Source organism: Typopeltis vanoorti, chromosome 7 (assembly GCF_054136105.1).
Source record: "Typopeltis vanoorti isolate ZY-2024b chromosome 7, IOZ_Tvanoo_1.0, whole genome shotgun sequence".
NCBI classification, from domain to species: domain Eukaryota; kingdom Metazoa; phylum Arthropoda; class Arachnida; order Uropygi; family Thelyphonidae; genus Typopeltis; species Typopeltis vanoorti.
Window position 1 is genome coordinate 15786377 of NC_143555.1, and position 17582 is coordinate 15803958.

At 35.8% G+C, this 17582-nt stretch overlaps 1 protein-coding gene across 3 annotated transcripts in view; it reads right to left on the bottom strand.

Annotated features, from left to right (window-relative positions):
• The window catches only part of LOC150104510 (axotactin-like), a 145176-nt gene that overhangs the window by 41761 nt on the left and 85833 nt on the right, over positions 1-17582 (bottom strand). For all 3 annotated transcript variants that reach the window (XM_090395685.1, XM_090395686.1, XM_090395687.1), the window contains 2 exons: positions 8633-8808; positions 2518-2623 (listed from right to left, as the gene is read on the bottom strand). In XM_090395685.1, the coding sequence (XP_090251811.1) occupies positions 2518-2623; positions 8633-8808 (282 nt within the window). The remainder of the gene's footprint in view (positions 1-2517; positions 2624-8632; positions 8809-17582) is intronic.

Consider the following 17582-nt stretch of genomic DNA (forward strand, 5'->3'; position numbering starts at 1 on the left):
CAAGCTCCCTCACTATTCTTAATATTTTCTCATAATGTAAAATACAGCTCCTAGGAGATGTAATACTGTCATTACATTATGAGGAGAGGTCACTACCCAGACCGGTTTCAATCTTTTTTGAGGTCTCATCAGTGAATTCGAATTGCCTTCGCTGATAGTTTTTCGGCATGAAACTTATAGATCGTAGTTATCGATCTTTAGTTTCGCTTACTGGCTATAAAACAACAAAGGATGTCTATCCCCTTATTTTCTATATTAAGGTGCCAGAAAACTAACCATTTGGCTTTTTATCTTAACTAAATTGTCTTAGTCACTTGCCTCTGGACTCTCTCCAGTATCCATACATGTAAGAGTACTGCTTATCATAGCAGCACTATAGTGTGCAGTCTTTGTGACACTTCCAATATGTTCTCTAAACTTCAGTCTACTGTCAACTATCACTCCCGAGTTTCGAATCTCATCCACTTCCTGCAGTATAGCACCGTCAACATAATATACAGTGTTATATTTCTGTACTCCAAAATGCAACATCTTGCACTTGATATTAAAACTAAAACTCCACTCTTTTGTCCAAGTAAAAAGGCTATTCAAATCTTCCTGAAGTAGTGCTACTTATAATTCTTCCCAACTTTGCATCATCAGCAAATAACTGAAGATCCCAGTCAGTCCACATGATATATCATTTACAAACAAGTTAAACTGCAAGGGCCGGAGAACAGAACCCTGGGGTACGCCGCTGGTTACCCTCCTTCTTTTGAGATACTGCTCCATCATACACAACCTGCTTGAGCCTCAGAACAGGGAAGATTCCACAATAATGGAAAGAATGTATGATAATCCCATTGCACAAGGGTGGTGCAAAGACTGATGTATCCAACTATCAACCAAACACTATCTCAGGAGTGGTGGCGAAAATTTTAGAAAAATTGGTTAGGGCTGGCATTCAGAAATGGGTCAATAGTGAATCTCTACTTTGCAGTGAACAGCATGGGTTTACTAAGTGAATGTCATGTTTTAGCAACTTGCTCACATTCTATAATAATGTTCCCATTGAACTAGACAAGGGGAATGGATAAACCATGATACTTTTGGATTTTGCTAAGGCTTTTGACAGAATACAGCATGGAAGACTGTTGCATAAATTGGATAACATGGGTTTGGATTATAAAATATTAGTGTGGGTAAGAGGATGGATGGCTGACTGACAGATATTAAAAAGTGGTATAGCAGGGATGTGAGTCTGCAAGATTTAAGATAACTAGTGGTATAACAAAGGATCAGTCCTCGGTCCACTATTATTCAATCTGTACATTAATGATATTGGGAAGGATTTGACAAGCAACATACAGCTATTTGCTGATGATGCAAAGATAGGTAAGGTAATCCAGAATGCTGCTGATAAGCAGTACTTGCAGAATGATTTGAGTAGGCTGGAATTGTGGGCATGGGAAAATGGATATCAGTAAATGCAAAGTCATGTACTTTGGTATGATTAGATATCCAATGTCGTATTATATTGGTGGGATTATGCTAGAAGAAACTGATCAGGCTAGGGATCTTGGAGTGTTAATAGATAGCGGGTTGAAGTTTGGGGCCATGTAGCAAAGATTGCAAATACAATTCAAAAGATAATTGCAATACTGAAATGAACTTTAACATGTAAAGATAAGGATCTCATTTTGTCTCTTTACAAGTCCTCAATAAGACCTCATTTCGACTACTGCATGGTCTCCTGGTTTCTGTTGTGATTTGAATACAGTAGAGAGAGTGCAAAGGAGTGTTAAAAATGATATCAGGCTTGTGGTATACGGATTATGAAGACAGATTGAGCATTTGTAGACTATAGACACTTAAGCAAACAGGACAAAGAGGGATGATATGATTGAGACATACAGACTTCTGAAAGGAGGGTCATACAGGATTTTAGTTGATGGAATTTTTCATTTTATGGAGGGTGGGGAAAGGACAAGAGGGCATCATTGGAGGCTGAGAATGAATTCCGCTAAAAAGGGGTGAGGGCTAGATTTTTCTCTCATAGGGTGGTGTGCGATTGGAATGGATTGCCATTTGATGTGATATATGCAAGTAGTGTGAATGTAGGTGGCCTCTCTTGACGAGTCCCTGACTCCCTGGAGGTCTCGCTTAATAATTATAATAACGATAATATCTTGTTAGGGTTAGATACCAAGAGGTGACAGCACTTGTTTGCCAGTCTCACTATCAGTTGCTGTTAATAATCAGTGATAGTCTTGGGGCCAGCTATTTGATTGACTACTGGTAGAGATTGAACTGCTCACTCAATCTCCAAAAACTAGATAAGGTTTAAAGGTCTTGCCTACTCCTTTATGAGGAAAGGAAAGGTGTTAGCTGATTTTTTTTATATGTATAATAAAACAATAACAATATACTGCAGCATATATTGCATATACATTAAATGCTAAATTCCAGATCTATATAATTATTTTAGAAAGTATACTTATACAATATACTTATTTTATAAAGATAAAAAGTACTAACGAATGCTATGTGATGATACTGCTTCCAAATCATTTGTCTGAGTTGCTCCTATATACTTATAAGGAAAACTCACTGGGGAGCTTGGATTCCATTCATTTCTAGTATCCTGATAAGGAATGTAAAAAACATTTCAAGATATTAAAAATAAATAAATGAAATAATAATATATATGAATATAAACTGTGAGCAAGAGGGTGAGGAGTGGTTTCTTTGTGTGGAGGGTGGTTGAACTGTAGAATGCATTGCCTGATAGAGTGGTGAGAGCGAGAATGATCAATGAGTTTAATTATTATTATTATTCAGGCCTCCATGGAGTCAAAAGACTCATCATGGGAGGTCCTTTCTAAGAAACAAAGTCTATAAAGACTCATCGAGGGAGGTCCCTCCTAGGAAACACAGTCTATCATTCCAGCTCCTTAAATGCATTGACCGTTCTCGCTCTCACCACTCCATCAGGCAATGCATTCCATGGTTCAACCACCCTCCATGCAAAGAAACCACTCCTCACCCTCTTTCTCACAGTTTCCTTTTGTAACTTCCAGGGATGGCCCCTTGTCATGACTCTTTCCCACTGTTCAACCAAGCAAAAGAACTCCCCAGTGTCAACCCTGTAACCACCTCTCAATAGTTTAAAAGTCTCAATCATATCATCCCTCCTTCTATCCACCAAACTCTGCAGTCCACACTCCCTCGGTCGATCCTCATAACTAACATTGTACAGTCCCGACACCATCTTTGTTATCCGTCTTTGTACCCTTTCCACAGTTAATTTATCCCCTTCAAGGAGTGGTACGATAGACTGTGTTTCCTAGGAGGGACCTCACATGATGAGTCTTGATAGACTTGTGTTTTCTAGGAAGGACCTCCCACGATGAGTCTTTTGACTCCTTGGAGGCCTAAATAATAATAATAATAATATTAGCATATACTATACAGTTAGCTATGACCATAAAGAAAATGCCAAAAAAAAAAAAAAAAAAAAACTACTGGTTTAACTGAAAATTACTTGTGTATGTATATAACAGTTGACTTTTGAACAAAGTAGGGGTTAGGGTGCCGAACCCTCGCGTTGTTCGAAAATCCATATATAACTTTTGACTCCCCAAAAACTTAACTACTAATAGCCTACTGTTGAGCAGAAGCCTTTCCAATAATATAAACAGTCGATTAACACACATTTTGTATGGTGTGTATGATTACATACTACATTCTTACAAAAATGTAAGCTAAAAAAAAAAAATGTTATTAAAGAAAATCAAGTGAAAATACATTTACAGTACTGTAAATGTATTTATTGATACTGTAAGTTTACATTGTCTGTTTACAAGATGAATCATGCGTATATCAGTCCCTACATCAACATTGTCATATAGGATAGAAAACACTGTAGATGCTATACATATTGCTAACACTAGACATCAAAAATGAAAATATAATGTGAAAAAGAAATTATTCATATTTATTTACAGGTATAATGATTCGGCATTGATAGCGAAGAAGCAGCAATATGATTACTTTATGGTCTCCTAGTGCAATCTATACGACTGCTTCGCAGAAGCCTAGCCTTTACACTAATGAATGAATCGTTATAAAATTTACTTTATGCTAATTAATTTAACTAATTAACAACAGTTAATTTTATGCTTTTATGGTGCCATATAACACTGCATTTTTACATTTGTTTACATTTCTCTCGCACACAAACAGTTAGATTTGTTTAAATATAAAGAGCCAATAGGCTTCATTTCGGCGATATAAACATTATTCAAATTAAGGGGATATTAAATCCCACATTGTTTCAAAACCAATTAAGAAACTCAAAGATTGGAATCAGAGAGTTTCATGCCGAATATAGTAAACTATAAAAGTATCAGCGGTTACTAGCGTGAGCTAATGCAAGTAGTCCTACCTAGTACAATCTCAGGCAACTCGTTGCAAAGGTGGGGAAAGTTCTGATCGCTAATCTTGGTATTTTCCATAATGTAAAAACACATTTCCTAGGAAAAGTATACTGTTATTACATTATGGTGGGAGGTCACTACCCAGACCGGTCGGTCTGGGTAGTGACCTATGTCCTTTTCAAGGACAATGCCATGCCTCACTTCAGAAATATTTTAAAACGCAGACAAAAACAAATCTCATTGGACAGGTTTTTAGTGAGACAGAGGCCCAGTGTGTCTCAAGCAGAGTCGAATAGTGCCAAAAGACAGAAAAGAGAAAGAGGAAAAAAACCCCAGAAGGACAGCTACCTGATGTTTACATTGAAGAGGACTCCCATTTCCTCACCACCTTCTACTTATGCCATGAACTCTCCTCCATACAAGTAAAGTGAAGTTAAATTTTCGTCTATTTTTATCTATTTATTGTGTTTATTCTTTTTTGTGTAAGATTTTTGCATTTTCATTGTTTTTGTATACGATTTTATATATGAAGTATTGTTATAAAGGTTTAAATAAGAAATCATCTGGGTTTGGGAACAAATGAATCCATTTTACATTACTTTTTATGGGAAAATAGTTTCAGTTTTCAAACAAATCGGTTTCCGAACAGTCTTTAGGAATGAATTATTTTCGACAACCGACGTTCCACTGTATTATTATTATTATTTAAAAAACATTATGTACATGCAAGTATCTGTTATGCACAATTGTGTTCATGTTTATATATATATATAGATATATATAAAAATTATTATTATTATTACATGTATATATGTAATTTACCTGAGACATAATAAAATGTTAAAAAATTATATGTAATGCATATGTAATATAAATGTATATGGATATATACAGAATATACTTGTATACAAAAAATTATTATTATTAAAAAAAAAAATGGGGTGCTTAATGGTCAAAGCTATATAACTGAGAAGATACCTCCACATAGCCTTTAAAGGAATGCAGAGAACTGAGCAGGGCTTCTGACCTAATGTCCAATCCTCACCTTCTCATGGTGCACCCTGTTGGGTATCTACCTGAATACTGTTTGAACGAGGATAGGCTGTCAATTTGGGATTTAACTGACCAAACTGTATTCTTATTGGCTTAAACCAAAATACAAAATGATGGTACAACATGGCAAATTTTCATGCTGGTTGGGGCGTCGTCCGGTTAAACAAGGCCCTCATTGTTTTCGCCAGGGAACCAGTTCGAACTGCGAAAAGTCAGCTACTGGAACAAATCTGAAAACACACCCCAAATCAACATCACCAGAGTTAAAGATTGGTACTATCAACATAAGAAGCCTGAATGGCAAAGAAATGGAGCTAGCTGAGGAATCAGATAAGTATCAGATCGACATAATTGGGGTGACTGAAACAAAAAAGACAAAAACTGGTGAGATCTTTCTAAGCAATAAATACAAAATGTTATATTCAGGCAATGACAATCAAGGAAAAGAAGGGGTAGCCATAGTATTCAACACTAAATACGAGGTTAATCTTCTTGAATGGCAGGCTGTCTCAAGTAGAGCGATGTGGGCAAATATGAGAATGGGAAATTGGACAATGAGACTTGTTTGTGCCTATGGTCCCACAGAAGGTTCTACTAAAGTAGAAGTAGAGGAATTTTTTCATGCTTTAGGGAAAGCAACTGACACAACGAATAAGGAAAAGTTGGTCCTTGTTGGGGATCTAAACAGCAGAGTGGGAAATGATTGTCAGACATACAAAAATATATTGGAAAAATTTGGAGAAAAGAGCAAAGCTAATAATAATGGCAAATACCTGTTGGATTTCTGCTCAGGACATGGACTAGTTATTACTAACACCATGTTCCAACATAAAAATGTGCACAAATTCACATGGAGAGAAGAGGCAAGGAATAAGAAAAGTCTCATTGACTATGTTATTGTTGATAGTGATGTTTTCTCCCTGGTGCAGGACACCAGAGTGTACAGAGGATTTGAAATTGTAAGTGATCACTATTTAGTCTTGAGCAGGATAAAATTGAATTTCATATTGAAAAGAATAACATGTAAGAACGTTTTAAAGTGAATTAAAGTTGAGCAGCTCTCAGATGTGAACTGTAGAACTAAAATACACAAAAATTATTGAAAAAAAAAATGAAAGAGTTTGAGAACCGCAACCAAACCTTGGAGATTCAGTGGCAAGCCTTGAAGAAAACACTGATTGATTCAGCCAGAGAGGCATGTCGTGGGGTTGTCTGCAAGGAAAGAAAAATCAGAACTCCATGGTGGACACAGGAAGTTAAAGAGGCATTGAAGGAAAAAAAGAAAGCATATCGAAAGTTCCTGGCAAATAAGTCAGCTTGTGCTCTTAGAGAATACAGAGACAAATGTAAGAAAGCTAAACACTGTGTAAAACTAGCTAAACAAAAGTGATGGGAGGACTTTGGCAAGAACATAGAAAATAAATATCAAGAAGGAGGTAAGATATTCTGGAGGTTGTTGAAGAAGCTTAGAAATGGAGGAAAGAGTGTTGTAAAAGGAGTTAGAGATGATAAAGGTGACATGAAAATGGGAGAAAAAGATATCCTTGAAGTATAGAGTAAAAATGAAACAAGCAGTGATAGCATAGTGGTAAAAAACACTCAATAGGCATACAGTCAGGAATACATATCCATACTTGAAGTAGAAAAAGCCATCAAAGGCCTGAAATGTGGAAAGGCAGCAGGAGTAGATGATATTCAGCCAGAAATTCTGAAGTATGGTGGTATAAAAGTCTTACAGTGGCTGCACTGCATAGTTTAGAAAGCCTGGAGAGAGGGACAAATACCCGATGATTAGAGTAGAGCTCTCATAGTACCCATATATAAAAAGGAAAATAAAACTGAATGTGAGAATTACAGAAGCATTTCATTACTGAGTGTTCCTGGTAAGATATATTCAAGTATACTTGAGAAATGTTTGAGAAGAATTGTGGAAGAAAAGCTTGGTGAAGAACAAGCTGGATTCAGGTCAAATAGAGGCTGTCGGGATCAGATCTTCACTTTACGACAAATAGTTGAGAAAGCATGGGAATATAACAAAGATCTATACTTAAGTTTTGTAGATCTGGAAAAGGCATATGACAAGATGCCAAGAGAGAAGCTATTCAAAACGCTACAGTTATATGGTGTCAATGGGGCATTACATCAAATAATACTTAGTCTTTGTTTGAGTTGTAAGTTAGCAGTTAGAATTGAATTAAGTACAGGAAGATGGTTTAATGTTAAATCTGGTGTGAGACAAGGATGTACATTATCACCTCTGTTATTCATTATCTATATGGATCACATTATGAAGGAAAGTGATATTAAACATGATATCAGAATTGGAGATGTTAATGTCAGCTCTTTGCTTTATGCAGACGATGTTATACTTCTAAATAAATCCACTGCAAGTCTGCAAGATTTCCTGACTACATTGAATAACCGTTGTAATAGATATGGTATGAAGGTCAGCAATAAAAAGACAAAGACAATGAAAATAGGTAGAACCATTGAAAATGTCAACTGTGTTGTGAAAGGGGAACCTGTGGAACAAGTAAAACATTTCGGCTACTTAGGCACGATTTTTAGTGAAGATGGTATATGGAAATAGACAACAGAATCAACAAAGCTGTTATGGTAGGAAGTCAACTGAATAAATTCATATGGAATAAGAGAGAAATTAGTCGGAAGACCAAGATATAGGTGGACTGATACTGTACAAAGTGCCTTAGACAATAGAAATATAAGATCTGATAATGTTTTAGTCTTGGCAAGTAACAGACTGATTTGGAGGAAAATTGTAGATAGGAAGATAGTAATGATGTAAATTTTTCATGTAGTACTATCATATCCTGTATGATAGTACTACATGAAATACTATACTACACCCCTTGAGAGTACATGGCAGGAATTTGATGATGATGATGAAAAAAAAAAAATGTTAGCAGTATGTGTAAATACCTGTATGCAGATTAGTGTGCAAGTACATATTATAAATATTATATGTGAATAATAATAATGTTATTATTAAAAAATAAATAAATAAATAATTACATGACACCTCCAGGGAGTTCAAAGACTCATCAGGGAGGGCACCTGCTCTACAACTTTAATATTATAATTCTTAATTTTACTATGTTTTAATTTAATTTTTGCTACTATAATATTAGCATATAATATACCTGAAAAGCAGAACCCTCATTCAATACAATAGACACTGGAGCTGAATATGTGTTTCCACATTTTTTTTCACTGGATTTTCCTTCTACATGAACCCTGTAAAAGTCTTCTTTTTTTTGGTATCCAAATGTCACCTCCAAAGGTAATATTGTCTCTTTTCCAGTATCCACGACGACATCTGTAACAAAACTGTTAATTTTTATATAATGTACACTGATTTTGTCTAGGAAACAAAAGAGTATTTAGGAGAAAAAAATTCAGAAGAAATCAATGGTTAAGTTTCATACTTTTATCATAAGAGCACTTCATGAACTCCTGAATCTTATATTTATGTCAGCATTAATTAAAATTAACTAATAAGAATATTACATATTAAACTAATTAATAAGTAAACTAAGTATACATTAAGCATACTGAACAACATTAAATAACATGAAATGAATAAATACATTAAACATAAAAAATAGCATTATTAGAAGCAAAATGAATATAAAATATATTATAAGCTGATGAGAACTAGGATCCAGAATTAGATTGACAACAGTGGTATTATCTTTGATGGACAACATGGATTTGCTAAAAGGAGGTCACATTTTAGTGATCTACTTATTATTACAATAAGGTGATGGCTTCATTGGATAAAGGATATGGATACACAGTAGTATACTTAGACTTTCCAAAGGCTTTGATAGATTACTGCATGATAAGTTTATAGTCAAACTAGAGCAGATGGGGTTGGATATTAGACTAGTGCATTATATTGGAGATTAGCTATCTGATAGGTATCGACAAGTTGTGTATGGTGAACAATAACCCAGATGAAGAAAGTCACTAGTGGTGTGCCTCAGGAGTCTGTTTTAGGGCCATTGCTGTTTAACTTCAATTAACATTAAAAAATATTTGGATGGGGATATTCATTGTTTGCAGATGATGTAAAGTTGGTATGGATTATGAGGAGTAGAGCAGATGTTCTGGCCTTACAAGAAGACTTGAATAGATAGAGTGGATGGGCATGGGAGTGGGGATACCAGTTCAATGTTGCAAAATGTAAGGTTTTAAATTTATTATTATTATTACATAACATCTCCAGGGATGTCCAAGGACTCATCAGGGGGGGGGGGGAGTACCTACTCTAAAACTCTCTGTCTCTGCCAACCGCAACTACCTTCATCATCTACACCAATGCCATCTACCACCACCATTAGTATTTTCACAGACAATCACAAAACATCCATGCCCACGGTGGGATTCGAATCCGCAGCCTTTTGGCTGGAGAGTGGATATGCTAACCACTTGGTCAACCAGGCCGGGATGCAGAATTTACACCTGGTGGGAATATACTGTTGGAAGTGGGGGGGGGGGTATAAGAGATCTTGGGATGATGATGAATAAGGATCTAAAATTTAGAGGACACATTGCTAAAATTGTGAGGACAACACAATGAATTCTGGGAATGATGCAGAAGACACTGACTTGTAGAAGGATATTCTTGTTCCATTGTATAAGGCCTTGATTAGCCCACATATGGACTATTGTGCACAAATTTGGTCACCTGGTTTTCAAAATGGTGAAGAGATGTTGGAAAGGGTCCAGACACGATTGACTAAGGTAGTTTCTGAACTGGAATGTTGAATATGAAGAATGGTTGAGAAGATGCAATTTATTGAGTCTACTGGATAAAAGGAAGAGGGATGATATGATAGAGACACGCAAGATGGTAAGGGGGTTGCTATAGGATTAATGCTGAAGAGGCCTTTCCTAAAATGGCAGATCAGGGAAGAACAGGAGGTCATCCCTGAAAGCTGTGTAAGGAGGGTTGGAACAATGTTTCTTTATTAATTAAAGAAATTAATTAATAAAGAAAGGTATCTTTATTAATTAATTTACTATGCCACAGGTTCTTCTTAAAATCTTAAAATCGGAGTGAGAAGCACGTTTTTTTGCATGAAGAGTTGTGAATGATTGGAATGCATTGCCTGAGAGTGTGGTGTCTGCAGAGAATTTGAATGTGTTTAAGGCAAGGTATTGTGAGCTGTGTGCATGACAAGGGGGACCTCCTTGATGAGTCCGACTCCATGGGGTGTTACGATAATAATAATATATGCCTTATACCAAACTAAAGAAAACTGAAATATTGCTTTAATTTTTCAAAATTGAAGTTTATGGTTATGGGAGCATTCAGAACCAGAATAATGGAAAGATTGTAAAATAGATTCCTTGTTAAGGAGGCTTTAGGCCTCCTTAACAAGATAATTGTTTCAAGACCGTCGAACTTGCACCAGTAGCTAAGATTGAAGAATGCTAACAAAATTCAAGGCTCTGTTTCTAGACCAGTAAATTTGCATTTTTGTGCATTACTCCACAGCACCCCAAATCATTTATTGGTAACATTTTTTTTTTTAATTTACAAAATGAAATGTTAAGTAAGTGGCATTACCAGTACATTATTTCAAGATCTTTTCCATATGAAAGTTGGAGGATCCTGAGACTTTTTTTGTACTGTAGAGAATTCTTTAAATGGGCAAGCTTCTAAATCTGAAACAAATACTTATGTTTTTTCTTCTTTCACAGCAATTTTAAGATGCTACAAAAAAATTTCCATGCCTCTAATAACCCAGTGTAAAAAAAAAAGATGAAGTTTTTGAAAGCAAGGAGAATTACCAGCCCTTCGCAGTTTTTTTTCAGGCATAATTTTAGACTACAACTAAACTAGTTTTAGATAGTAGAGATGACCTCAATTATTCAAACCACACAATCTATTTCAGCACAAAGTGGTAAATGTACATTTTTTAGAGATCTAGCATCCTGTGTCAGAAAATGTCAAACCTAGAATCCCTTCCTTCTGATGGGCTCAAAATATCTTTAACTACATTTTGCAGCATTTCTATGCTGTCTTTATTAATCTCCAAACTCAGCCATACTTCTTTGATTATCTGTACCCAATACTGCTCTTACTTTTTTTTTTGATTATCCATCATTGAATCTCAATATTCTGTAGTCTAAACATCCAAACAGTGAGGACATTTCCATTAAATTTTCATAGTCAAAAGCATGCCTTCTATAATTTTACTGATCAAATTTGATGAGATAACAAAGTATTGCTGTCATCAGTGTCCTAGAATGAACTGTCTACCTACCTACTAAATTACTAGACATTCCACACCATCCTGCCAACACTCTTGATATTCTAGGTCTCTTCTTGATAACTTAGACCAGTGATTCTCAAACTGTGGGGCACAACCCCCCTGGGGGCATGAATAGCTTGAAGGGGGGGGGCATACTTTCTTACAGATAAAAATTAAAACTGCCCTAAATCAGTTTCAAAAATAACAACAAATAAAAATACAGAAAGAAAAACTTTTGATGATACAGGTTTTAATTATCATGAATTTCAAAATAACTAATAATTATTTTCTTCACTCCCACTGATAAAACTGATAACGTGTGCCAGAGGCAGTGTTGAAAGTTTATTTTTCACTTGGTTAGACTATAATAAATTTAGTTTAATCCTTTATCCAAGTGAGAGCAAACAAAGTTTGCACCTGAAAATATCTTCAGGACTGGGGTAAGGTAGTACAACACCAGGCAACTCACAGCAAAGGTGGACCAAGCTAACATCACTTCTATCTCAGTATCTCCTATAATGCAAAACACATCTCCTTGTGGATATGTATAATTTATCCATTAAGGGAAGGGCCACTACCCAGACTCATTTCGACCTTTATTGAGGTCTCTTCAGTGGGAGCCAGGCCCAATAGTGGAGATACCAGGCAGAAGCAATAGCAAGGTCATCTTTATCTATAGGAGTTGCCAAAAGGTGTGTCACCTTTTTATTAAATTACTCTGGATTTAGAGAAAGATGTTGAAAGTTTATTTTTCACTTGGTTAGACTATAATAAATTTAGTTTAATCCTTTATCCAAGTGTGAGCAAACAAATTGTGCGCCTGAAAGTATCATCAGGACTGGGGTAGGGTGGTACAACACCGGGCAACTCGTTTTTTTTTTTTTAAGTTCCTTCAATGTCATTGGCAAGTTCTTCGACACGTAGTGCTACAGTTACCCCAGACAAACTCTGTTTTTTAAACACTTCCTTATTATTTGGGCACAGAATATCCCCAGCAGCAATGAGACACTCTTTCACAATCTCGCCGTCCAAGAAGACTTGATTTTTTAGCAATTTGTTCAGCTATTACATAACTTACTTTGACGCACGTTTCACTCTCTTCCCTCTGCCTTTTAAACGTACCCTGCTGGCATTTTAAATCAATATGGAGACGGTTCACTTTGTCCACACACCCTTGAAGGTGATCGAAATTGAACCCATGCTTTGTCTCATAGTGTCGTTTTATATTGTATTCTTTTGATACCGACACTGACTCACGACAAATTCAATACACTGGCTTATCGTCAAAAGGTACAAAAGTACAAATTGGTCCACTTTTCATTAAAAACCCGACACAAATCACTTGATTTACGCTTTTTACTCGTAGACGCCATAATGATGGAAGGTGAATCCAAAAAATGATCCAACATGGCCATATAACGGTTATTATCCACTGAATATGTCTCATACTAATGAAAAAAGTCAGACTATATAAAACCACAATAGGCTATGGCTGACACGACGAACCTGAGTGCGCTTATACACAAATATCACACTGTTCCTGACTGACTGTGGATGACATTCTCTTGTATTTATATGAAAATAACGAAGTATCGAGAACTTTCAAGATGTATCTGGAAGGCACTAGACAGCGCACTCGAACGAACTACTGCTTCAGCCTAGTATTAACCTGCAACGTTACTACTAGCATTTAAGTCAAGCTTGGCGCTGGTAGATGGCTGAAGAAGCATATCTATTTAATATTTATTTTTATAGGATTTTATGTCAAGTATCAAATGCACAGCGTTCCTTGTGAATCTGGGAAGTGTCTTACAATTCTAAATACCGCAGTATAGCTTAGTGGCCCGCAGGCTTCATTGAAATAATTTTTGCTTTGTGTTGCTATTATAATGATATACAGTATACAAATGATGTTCTCTTACTAATAAAATAAAAACAATAATCATACTTTCGTGACTATAGAATAACACGTATGCAACATTAAATATTAGTGTTTAAGAGTAGTAGCATGGGAATTTTCCCAGAAACTATAACTAATTAAATATTTCTTTAATTATGTAAATATTTCATCAGTATAACTAACGAACCACAATAAGAAATGAATTAAAAAAAAAAAAAACCAGCAGTGCGCATGCTTAAATTGAAATCCCTCTACATATACAGTCGCGTTTCATGGATTAAAATTACTGGACTAAAATTAAAATCACTTAAATTAAATTCAAATATAGCAGGTAAGTTATTGAATACAACTGAGGATAACAATTTCCCAAACTTTGAGACAGTCCTAAGAAGTAAGGCTTCAGCACTTTCTTTAGATAAACGTTCATGTTTATATGTGAATCTATGTAGTAACTTAGCGTTTTGCCATTGGATCCTGTGGTTAGCGTTTTCGATTCCAGCTTGTGCAAGACCAGATTTCTGAGGTTTGAAATTGAAATTAAAAATTATTGAAAAAAATTGAAAATTATAATAAAAATGAAAAAAAAAAAAAACGTTTATGGCAACCTATTCACAAACAAAATATCATTAACGTCAAAAGTTCCCTATAAGAGCAAGTGAGTAAAACTGACTTGCTCATATAGGGAACTGTAATCAATGATGAAGAACGTCCACAATGTGTAATCTGTTGAAGTATTTTAGCTGCGTATAGTGTGAAACCTAACAAATTATGGAGGGGGGAGTGCTGTGCTGACAGCGGTTTCTCTTGTCAAGTGGGGCTCAGCGGTAGAACCACTGACTTAGACCATAAACTCATATAAGTTTTCCATACTGTGAAACAGTTTCCATCTAGTAATTCTCGGTTTCATGTCCTTTGGTATTATACTAGTGCAATGCCCAAGTTTAATGTCTCCATGGTCATTATTGTGCATTTCCATGATGATCCAATTACTAATTCTGATCCTCAGATTCAAACATCTGCTACTACAATTGAATAACAGAAATAGTTATAATTGGAATGATGGCTTTTGTCCTTGTTCCACTCAAATCATAGACTGTTATCCAAGCCTTGGTTCACCAAACAAGGACAAGGCAATCAAATCAACAAACAGTATATCATAAGTAGCCTGAAAACTAAACTCCAGCTTCACACTCTGTCTACTCTGCAGTTTGCAACAATTACAAAAAATCAGAAAATCCAAATCCAATTTTGAAAAGACCAAATGAATAAAACAGTGTTATGTTCATACAGCAGTTGAACCTTCTGGTGAATTGCAGGGCCAGTGAGTTCATCTTCTACCTTTCTGTGCTCCCATCTCACTCACATCAAGATAGTGACATCAGAACATTACCCAAAGAGAAAATGGACTTCCTGGCACCATTCTCCCTCTCCAACTGCTGCATATATGATCACAGAAATTACCATGAACAGCTCTCCCCATGTCTCTTCTAGTTCTTTATCAGAAAGGAATCAGAAAAATCCTAAATATCAATACATTTTTTACAGGGGCGAATGCTGGTCTTGAAATTCATGTTTGCTCTTGTTATCATTCAGGGAGTGAGAAGTGTGATTTAAGTCTGATTAGCGGAATAATGAATTACTGACCATTTAAAACTATATATATATAGAGAGAGAGAGAGAGAGAAATTTATGTACATTTAATCATACAAATACAACATTTATTTTACAAATGATATTCTATCTTTTTCAATTTAACTACTTGAATACAAATTCTACCCTACGGTTCTTTTTTATAAACTAGTCAATAACATCATCATAAAAGGTTGGTTGACTTAATTTTCCCAAGCAACAAGCACACTTGTAAAGGCTGGCCGAAACTCACTGGCTAGAGCTACTTTCACTGTGTATGGCCTGTGTTTAAGACAACATGAAGAGAGTGGAAATGGCTATGTGCACACATGAAATCACAGTGCTGCAGGGAGGACCTGGCAGCTCCTACAACCGAGCAAGCATCGGCCTTCGATACACAATGCAAAGTTCAATTATTGCCGTGCAAGCTTAAGACGTCTTCTTTCTACAAAAATAAAAGCGTAAATGGAATGCTTATAAATGCATGCATTTATTAATAAATAAATATTACTTCTTTCTCAAGTAATGAGCTTGCGCAGCAAGCATGGAGAATTCGCCACTGATTTTTTATATCTGATGGGATTCTAATTGTGCTCAAATTCATGCTCCAGAATTAACACTTAATTCTATGTCTTTTCCACCTTTCCTGGTTGTCTGGCTCTAGCCATCAAAATATGCCTTAATTCAGCCCCTTCAAAAAAAAAAAAAAAAAAAAAAAAAATGTCAGCCATCAACGATAAGCTCACTGATCTCACTTCAGATCTCTCAATCATGGAAGATGCTATCAACAGCCAACTTCTTACCATCTGCCAGCTAGTCACTGATTAGCCAGCAATATGGATTCTGCCACTCTTGACCTACAGCAGATCTCCTATTTATCACCACCCACCATGGATATAATTCATGAAAAGGTTTGGAGAAACTCATATCATTGCTCTTGAGATTTTTATGCTATTGATCAAGTCTGGTATGGAGGCCTGTTCACCAAACTGCCATCCTGCCTTCTACTGTTACAATTGGAATACCAATTTCATCTCCATTTGCTATATGCCAAGATAGATGGATTCCTTTCTTCAGATTTCTTGTTAATGCCGGAGCATCTCAGAGCTCGGTGCTTCCGCTTGTTCTTTTCTTCTTGAGTGGGAATGGCATTCTCTCAATGATCACAAATCTGTATTTTAGCGATAACAATACACTATTTCCATATCAAGGACTTGGTCCTCCATCAAGTGAGCCAAGAAAGAGAGAGAAAAGAAAAAATTCAGCATATCACATATGACTAAAGAATGAAACACCAGCTCACAACAGCAGCACAAAAAAAACATCAGCAAATACAAATATGATTTCTAAATGACCAAATACAGAAAGCTGCATTTGGCAACTTGAATTCTTGCTTTTAGCGTATGATCATTTGAAGTTTCAGGATCTTCCATAACCACTACCCTAAGCTATCTGATTTCTATGCCATTCTTCAGTAGAGCAAGCATAACCTAATAAACTTTAGTGCTACCAACATGAAAATGCAGTCCTGTCTTATTTCTCATAACACAAGAAAGATCTCACTTTATTTTCTGTTATCTTTTATGAATGAACCCAGGTCACCAAACAAATTCAAATTTCTCTTCTTGACTGACTTAAGGCTTCCTTAGCCTTTCCTAGCATAATTGCATTACATCTATCACATCTTCGGCCTCAAAAAAAAAAAAAAAAAAAAAAAAAAAAAAAAACTATCCTTTTCACAGATTATTTCTTATCTGTATAACTGTTTATGAAATATATATCCCAAATCTGCTCAACTCTGAAATATAGCTCACACATTTTGGATGTTGCACCAAAATGCTTTCTAAAAATGCTAGATGCATTCCAGTTAACAACCCCACCCACCCTCTCTCTCTCTCTCTCTTCCCCCCCCAAGGTTCTGTTTCACCTTATATTTTCATGCGTAATGTTCCAGTGAATGATCTACTCTTCCTTCAGTTTTCTTCTTCTAAGAGTGTAAGAACACAAAGTTGTCTGGCAAACACTCTCCTATTCATTAAAGATGCCAAGAAATAATATTCGTGCAAACAAAGTAGTTTGCACATGAGGTATCTTCACGACTAAGCCAACTGTATATAGAAGTTAACTGCTTCACACAGATTGCTTTAGTATCCCATAATGAAAAAACATGGATGTGTATGATCTGTACATTAATGACATTAGGAAGGGTCTAACAAGAGATGTGCAACTGTTTTCTGATGACATGAATATAGGCAGGGCAATCAGGGATTCTACTGATATCCAGCACTACAAAATGAT